The 8,301-nt window shown below is 35.0% G+C and overlaps 1 protein-coding gene across 2 annotated transcripts; it reads right to left on the reverse strand.

Annotated features, from left to right (window-relative positions):
• Window positions 1-4,093: 4,093 nt before the first annotated feature.
• On the reverse strand, window positions 4,094-7,716 carry LOC120259077 (probable RNA-binding protein ARP1). Of its 2 annotated transcripts, none has more exons than XM_039266614.1 (6): window positions 7,480-7,716; window positions 7,166-7,298; window positions 6,849-6,987; window positions 6,041-6,077; window positions 5,563-5,833; window positions 4,094-5,377 (listed from the first exon to the last, which is right to left on the reverse strand). In XM_039266614.1, the coding sequence occupies exons 1-6, from the start codon at window positions 7,660-7,662 to the stop codon at window positions 5,259-5,261; spliced, it is 882 nt and encodes a 293-aa protein (XP_039122548.1). In that variant the 5' UTR covers window positions 7,663-7,716; the 3' UTR covers window positions 4,094-5,258. The 2 variants fall into 2 exon arrangements, with proteins under 2 accessions (XP_039122548.1, XP_039122549.1); XM_039266615.1 differs by having other exon boundaries at window positions 5,241-5,397; window positions 7,480-7,715.
• Between the last annotated feature and the right edge of the window lie 585 nt (window positions 7,717-8,301).

Consider the following 8,301-nt stretch of genomic DNA (forward strand, 5'->3'; position numbering starts at 1 on the left):
ATCCCACTGCCCATAAGATTCTAGTAGCAGGGGATGTTATCTTCATAGAAGACAAAAGAACAAGAGCAAGCGATGGTGAGCGACCTTCAAAAAGAAAGCACATATTCTGACAACGAGACGGGTAGAAATTGAAGCTATACGAGCACGAGATACAAGAGCCAGCTGAATATGAAGTTCTAGAAGTTTGGTGGTCAACTCGTACAAGAAAGACACCAAGTTGGCATTCTAAGTATATTATGGTGGTTAACATAGGCATCGTCTTCTAAAGTGAGGATGGAAAGTCATTAACTCTTCAAGAAGCACTAAGGAAATCAGATCCATCTCAGTGGATGATAGCAATGGAAGAAAAAATTGAAACTATTCATAAAAAAATAGGGACATAGAAACTCATGTCATTACCATAAGGGCGAAAAGCTATTGGTAAACAAATGGAGTCTATAAGATCAAGCGCAATATTGATGATTAAGTAGATCGTTATCGTCACTAGATTTGTGGCAAAAAGGATATGCTCGGAAGGAAGGAATTGACTTCAACGAAATATTTTTTCACATGTGGTTCGACTCACAACAATCCGAGTAGTCTTGACTATGTGTGCTACATTCGACTTGCAGCTTGAGCAGTTAGATGTCAAAAACTGTATTTATTGATAGAGATCTTGAACAAGAAATTTATATGCACCAACTAGAAGGATTTGAAAAAGGTAAAGAGAACTTGGTTTTGCATGTTGAACAAATCTTTGTATGATCTAGCAGCGCCAAGATGTTGGTACAAGAGATTTGATTCCTCACATCATGAGCCTCTGGATATGGCGGATTCAATACAAAACCCTTGTGCATATGTTAAGAGGTTTGAAGAAGAAGATTTTTGTCTTCTTGATGTCGATAGTTGACGACATGTTGGTAGCAGGCCTTAACAAAAATCGTATGAAGGAGTTGAAGGCACAATTGGCTAGGGGAGTTTGAAATGAAGGACTTAGGACCAGCAAACAAGATTCTAGGGATGTAAATTCACCAAGACAGAAGTTTTCTCAAAAGACTTATCTTAAGAAGATATTGCAGCGTTTCAACCTGTAAGACTGTGAGCCAATTTCTACCCCACTTCCTAATTTTAAGTTATCCCTCAAGTATGTGTCCTAGCAGTTGAAAAAAGAGATAATGGAGATGTCTCAAGTCACAGTATGCATCGCCGGTGAGTGGAAAGCCTAATGTTCGCCATGATATATACAAGCACGGACATCGCATTACGCAAAAGAGGGAGTCGTAAGTCGAGTACATAGCCCAATTCTAGTCTAGAGTATTGGAATGTTGTTAAGAGGATTCATATATGCAAAAGAGAACCTCAATTGTTGCATTATGTTATGGGGGATCAGACTTTATTAATTAGAATGTTGTTAAGAGGATTCTCAGATGTGTAAAGGGAACCTCAATTATTGTATTATGTTATGGGGGATCAGACTTTATTATCAATGGATATGTTGATGCTGATTATGAAGGTGATCTTGATAAAAGTAAATCCACTACTGGATATGTGTTCACACTAGTAGGAGCTGTGAGCTGGGTTTCAAAACTGCAGTTGGTCGTGACTACCTCAACGATAGAAGCAAAGTATTTGGCAGCTACACAAGCCAGCAAATTAAAAAGCAATGCGGTTGAAGATGTCGTTGGAAGAACTCGGGCACAAATAAGAGAACATTACTTTATGTTATGATAACCAGAGTGCATTGCATCTTGCAAGGAATCCAACATTTTATTCAAAGACACAACATATTAAAGTTAAGTACCACTTTGTTCGTGAGAAAGTGGAAGAAGGTACAGTGGACATGCAAAAGATTTATACCAAGGACAGTCTAAAAGACTTTATGACCAAAGCAACCAACGCTGACAGATTTATATGGTGTCGATTCTATCTCTTGTAGTTTGACAAAAACGTAAGCAACATCGAATGACAAGGTAGAAAGAATGGTGTGAAGATCTGATTGTCTTTCAATCAAATCTTCAAGTGGGAGAATTGTTAGCCGAAACAATGGCTTACCAACTCCTCATTAAACCATCAGCTTTAACTTAATCCATTTGCTCAAACAATAGTGCAAATTAACGGTGCCCATTGATTGGAATTAAAATAATGGCTAGGTTGATGAATCAATGGCCTATAAAAGGGTCATTAGTTGAAGCTCATTTATACACAATCATGTGAATGAAAAAGTGAGGGTGAGGAAATTAGAGAGAGGAAAAAGAAGAGTGAGAAGTGTAAGAAAATATTTTTTGAGAGATAGTTTATTCTCCTAGTATATGAGAGAAAACTGATTTTTTTTATTATTATTAGAGAGTTTGTAACTCATGAAATTTTCTCACTAATTAGTAAATTCTTCTATCTTTACTTGTGGTTTTTACCCTAATTATTCAGGGGTTTTTCATGTAATACCTTTGTATCATTTATCTTTCGGTATTATTTTTCATTTATTTTACAGCGGTACTGCTATATTTGGTCCTACATTTTATAATATTTTTTATTGATTCCTACAAATATTCATCGAGATTTTTAAAAATATTTAGTTAGTTGACATGATATGTGAAGATGAATTGTGATAGTTTTGAGTGATTTTGGAGATTGTCACTTTCCCTTTTTTATTAATAAATGTGACAATTTGGTTGATTTTTTTTTTGTTAATAAAATGGAAAAATTACTTGTCTCAAACAATGTTGTGAAGGAGAATTATCTCTTAATCTTTCATTTATCAAGAGGAGTTACTATCTTTATACGTGAAAGTGATGTTTTTATATATGGTGTATGATTATTAATTTTATTAATATGGATTTTAATTTTAACTATTTGCTTGGAAGAGTGTTTTTGATACAATTTTTACAACTTTATGGCATGCATGCATTAACCTTGATAGCATTCAAATAACAAATTTTGAAGAATATATGTAACATCAATTAAAGCTTGAATAATTGAAATTTCACTGTTTTAAAATCTTGCCCACCAGGATAAAAGGAATTGATTTCCTCAGTTTAAAAACTATAGGATTTTAAGGAAAAAATAATATATAAGAAAAATAAAACTGAAAAACTATAAGACATGAGGAGAGATTATTGAGTTATGCATTTCGAAAATTTCTAATTATCTTAGATATGTCAAATAAAAAATTATTAGTATTATAAATAAAATTTTATAATGAAATTTTCAAATATATATATATATATATATAGGTTTTTAGCCTACTAGTTTTTTAAGAATCACAAGTGTTAAACCAATTATTTTGAGTGAAATGCATGTCAAGAGTTTTATCAAAGGAAGATCTCTTCTGATGATTGTAGCATACATATACAAAATTTAAATAAGAAAATATTTATCGCTTAACCAATTCTATTGGCATATTTATATATAACCAGTAAAAAGCATGCAATTGTGACCGAGTAGTGGCTCCAAATTTAAACTCTCAAAATAAATAAAAAATGACTTTCATTAGACTGATTAATATATGATCAAACTTACCACATAAATGAGGGAAATGTATAGCCACACATCCAATTTATATTTATGTGACTTCTAAATAACTTTTTGTCCTTCCAAATAGGGGAAAAATACAAATTTAATTAGACTAAATTAATTATCCTATTTCCTCAACCACCTTTTGCCACCTCATGGTAGAACCACATGCCTCAAGGCAATAAAAGCAAAGATATCTACAAGAGATAGCTTAGATTTCTTTGGATGAAAGTTTCAACCTAAGCATAAAAAGTATTAAAAACCCCACCCAGCTATGCTAATGTACAATGAGATCATATCAAAGGTTAGGAGGCATAGGCATAAATGATCCACTAACATCACATGCAACCCCTAAAAAGTGAATGTAATTTGAGAGGGTCAAAATAATTTATCATAGGTCCATTGACTAAAAGGATCTTTCTTTAATGCAAATGGTTCACTTTCCTAAGAAAAAAATAAGGATCATGATTCAACAACATGCACATGCAATTTAAAAAATTCAAAGTTGCTGTTTTCATGAGAAAAAGCAAGAGATGATCAACTTTCACAAACAGCACAAAAAACAAGAAATAACAATATTAGCTAATTAAAGACATTTTTCATGTCACTGGGAATGAAAAATAGTATCAGCTAGTACTTCATAGTTCATACCTACCTGCTATTACAACCCATTACTTAGAAAAGTTCATATATATATAAGTGATCATCATCATTCCTTAGAACAGTACACATAGAAATGCATTAAAGTTCAGAAAAAAGTAGTAGTCCATGAGATAAAGAAAAGAAAGAAAGGAGGAGAGAGACAGAGAAAGAGCTCTTGAACTTAACCATGGTGTGGTTGGAGAGAGAGTGAGAGAGAGAGAGAGAGAGAAGGGGGGACCCAAGAAACAAAAAAATATCTCCCTGGAGTCCATAGGAAACATTCCCTAATGGCCTTGGAGCTCCATGGCCATCCATGGAGCTCAACTAAAGTTAGAGACATGAAAGTAGAGCTAGAAGCCAAAAATAAGCAAAAGCTCATATATGTTAGTGAGAAGCTAAGACTCCCCTTGAAGCCTTAACTCACATGAATGCATAAACAAAGAACAAAAGAAAAGTGGCAGGGGGGGTTAGTGTTCATCTTACCTTTTGCCATAAGGTAAGCTAAGAAGTGAGTGGTGCTTGGTCAGTAATGGTTGTTGATTCAATGTCAGTGCCAACCATAGGCATTTAGGGTTAGATATCACAAGAGTAGCTAAGAATGAAGATATTATAGCAAAAAGATTAAAAGAAGTCAAATCTTGCAGAATGGAGTACTGTAATAGTTCACTCATTGTGCAAGTGTAGATTGATTATTTGTCTTTTTTTTATGTCTTTTAAGTTGTTCAAGTTGAGATAATTAGGGTTTGTTAGTGTGGTTTGAAGTTGGCACAACAATGGCCAAAGGTGGTGATATGTGTGTGTCTTGTTGGAAAGAAAGCTAACAAAGCTTTCAAGTTTAGGTGTTGGATGGTGTGTTTAAACCCTAGTTAAGCCCTAACCCAAGGGTTTAACCAGAGAAGATAAAGTTACCCAACAATGCATGCATGCATGAGTTGCATATATTTAAATCTCTTAGCCCTTGTTGGACTAAACTTGGAAAGAAGGAAGGAAAGAAGGAAGACCAGCTCTTCTTCTTCTCCTTCTTCTTCCTCACATGATGCTGTTAGATAGGGAGATGAACAAGGACGCAGTGAAGAGAGAGAGAGAGAGAGAGAGAGAGAGAGAGAGGAAAAAGAAGTTAACCATGGTTAAGCCAAGGGTTGCTCTGGTGCAGTTGATTGAGAGAAGTGTGAAGTGATGAGTCTGTAATGCTGATGAGCTGTTGGAGTTGCCAGAGTTGGAGCTGCAGGGAGTGCCATTGTCATGCCTGTTTTATAGCATAACACACTGTTAACAATATTAGTACTTCAAATTGTAAATATATATCTTCATGCATGTATTTAACTAATTATCCACATTAAAAAAACATGTTAAACATTCAAAATTCAGAAGAAGAAAAGAAGAAGAGATGAAGATGAATGAAAGAATAATAAAAAGAAGAAATTAACCAACCTGGTTGTGCAGGAGTGGTAGGAGCAATGGTGGACATAGGACCTCCATAATGTTGAGCAAAACCGGTAACTCCGGTGGCCGATGCCATTGCTGAGTACTGGAACACTTGAGGATATTGAACACCATAGCTTTGGCCATGACCATAAGCTCCATTTCCTTGCCCAAACTGGAAATATGGATAGAATGCTGTTGCTCCAGTCACTAAACCAGTTGCTCCTCCATACATTGCTGGATACTGCCCAGTTGTTCCTCCATACACATTGTAGTAATTCTGTGTACATATATACAAGTGAATTATTCATATATATATATATATATATATATAGTTTGAAGTATATATTAATGAATATTGTATGTATGAAGGTGTAATAAGTTCGATCATATTAATCATTTGAAGTATTTAAGATAAAAGAATGAGTGTTAATTAGTGTGAAGAGAATGAAATGAAAGTAATATTGTAACAGTTTGAAGAACAAACCGTGGGGTAAGTGTAATCTGGAGAGTATGTAGAGTACCTGAAATTAAAACGAAAACAAGTCATTAATGCAAAAATGCATGCACGTGTGGTGTTTGTGTACGTTTTTACCATACAAGTACCATGCATGCATGTCTTCCCAGATAAAACCATAAAACTAAAACCCTAACCCTAATTATACATGTGTATAATATACAGAGTTGGGAAGGAGAGAGAAAAAAGAGAAATAATGTTCACCACATGCATGGTGTTAATTAAGAACCCTAATTCCAAGAAAATAGGAACCTTAACCATAATTAAAGAAAACATCAAACTTTTATATATTTGGTTCTCATTGATGATCATCTATCAAAAATAATAATTCTAAGACCCATTAATCCTAACCCTAATTGCATACTTACCACTTTGTCTTAACTCTTTAATTAGTACCCTAAACCTAATCCTATATATATATATATAAATACACACACACAGAGAGAGAGAGAGAGAGAGAGAAGAACACTAACCCTAATTCAGGTAGCTTTCCACCTCTATCCAGGCTGTTTTATCAAAAAAACAAACACTAATCCTAAACCTAATTATATATATATATATATATATATAGAGAGAGAGAGAGAGAGAGAGAGAGAGAGAGAATTAAAGGCATGGATAGATGCATGCGCATCCAAAGAAGGCAGCTTTTTACTACATGAAGTAAAAGAAGAGTTGAACAAAGTGAACCCTGGAGAGAGAATGCAGAGAGAGAGAGAGCCACGTGCAATGCATGTGCATGAAGCTCATGCAAGGTAAGAGGTTTAGCAGTAAAGCATACCCATAGACATTGTAGGGAATCCCTTGCTGGATGGCATAATGAGGGAAGGTGGCAGGTGATGGAAAAGCTGTTCCCATCCCACCATGTATTCCTCCTCCACTGTGAAAAGCCTTCATCCCCCTAAAGCTCCTATTCCCTCCTACATCCATCCATCCATCCATCAATCCCTCATTAAATTAATAATCCAACATTAATTAATTAATTAATCAAACTATTATTATCTTCACACATACAAACATACATACATATATATATATATATATATATATATAATTTGAAGCTTTAGCATCATGTTTTAATAAAGAAGAATTACTTACCATGTTGAGGAGTAGTAGGTCTAGATCTTTGAACACCAAGTGAAGCAAGGTTGCAATTAGCTCTCCTTCCATCAATCACCGGCGCCGCATCGAAGCAAGCTCTCATCGCCGCTTCCGGCTCTCGGAAAGTCACCTACATAAATAGATCTCAATCTCAATCTCAATCTCAATTCATTTCACACCAACAAACCAATAGATCTATACCAATTCAAGATCTTGATGACTCAATTGGATCTTTCATTTTAAGAATTAAAACAAAAGCAGAGAGAGAGAGAGAGAGTAAAGATAATTAATTAATAAGTAATAGTACTCACAAATCCATATCCTTTGGATCTACCAGTGTTCTTGTCAGTGATGACCACTGCTTCCAAGATCTCCCCAAACTGCTCAAAGTACTTCTTCATGGTTTCTCTCTGAGTCTCCCATGCCAATCCCCCTACAAACACTTTGGTGTGAGTTGTGTCCCCAAACTGCCCTGCCATGTTTGCCCTTGTCATCCTCCTCCTCCTCCTCCTCCTCCTCCTCCTAATATAATATATATATATACAATCCCCTTCTCTAAATATATATATATATATATATTTATATATATGTCCAACTCCTCCACTTCCTCTCTCTCTCTTGCTAAATATACATATATATATATATATATATGACTCTAGGCTAAAGAAGGTGAATAGAATTGGAAGGTGGTGAAGAGAAGAAGATGTTGAAAGAGAAAGAGAAGAAGAAGAAGAAGAAGAAGAAGAAGAAGAAGGAAGAGGAGAAGGAGGAGGAGAAGAAGGAAGAGGAGGAAGGGAAGAAGGAAAAAAAGGGAGGGAAGGGGTTGGGAAAAGCAAAAGGTGAAGAAGAGGACATGTTGAATTATATATGAATCCATGTAGGTCACTCTTAAGAGTCATTATTCATCATACTTGTCCTTTGGCCCGACCATCTTGATAAAATATTTAAAGCATCACAGCTTGTTAGATAGTGAAATTCCAATTTTGACCTTGAGGAAATCTGATATTTGCTTTGGGAGTTTCATGGCCTCACATGGGTTCATGGTGGCAAAAACGGAACGGGGATGGGTTTAAACGGGTTTTTTTTTACCTTTCTTTGGAGTCTCTTTTTTTAGTCTTTTTTAAAAAAATAAT

Source organism: Dioscorea cayenensis, chromosome 4, assembly GCF_009730915.1.
Source record: "Dioscorea cayenensis subsp. rotundata cultivar TDr96_F1 chromosome 4, TDr96_F1_v2_PseudoChromosome.rev07_lg8_w22 25.fasta, whole genome shotgun sequence".
NCBI classification, from domain to species: Eukaryota; Viridiplantae; Streptophyta; class Magnoliopsida; order Dioscoreales; family Dioscoreaceae; genus Dioscorea; species Dioscorea cayenensis.

Coding starts and splice junctions, on each gene's coding strand:
- LOC120259077 (XM_039266614.1), bottom strand. CDS start 7,662: ATGACAAGGGCAAACATGGCAGGGCAGTTTGGGGACACAACTCACACC. Junction 6,078..6,848: donor ATTCCCTACAATGTCTATGG/GTATGCTTTACT, acceptor TTTTAATTTCAG/GTACTCTACATACTCTCCAG. Junction 5,834..6,040: donor CAGATTACACTTACCCCACG/GTTTGTTCTTCA, acceptor ATATGTACACAG/AATTACTACAATGTGTATGG.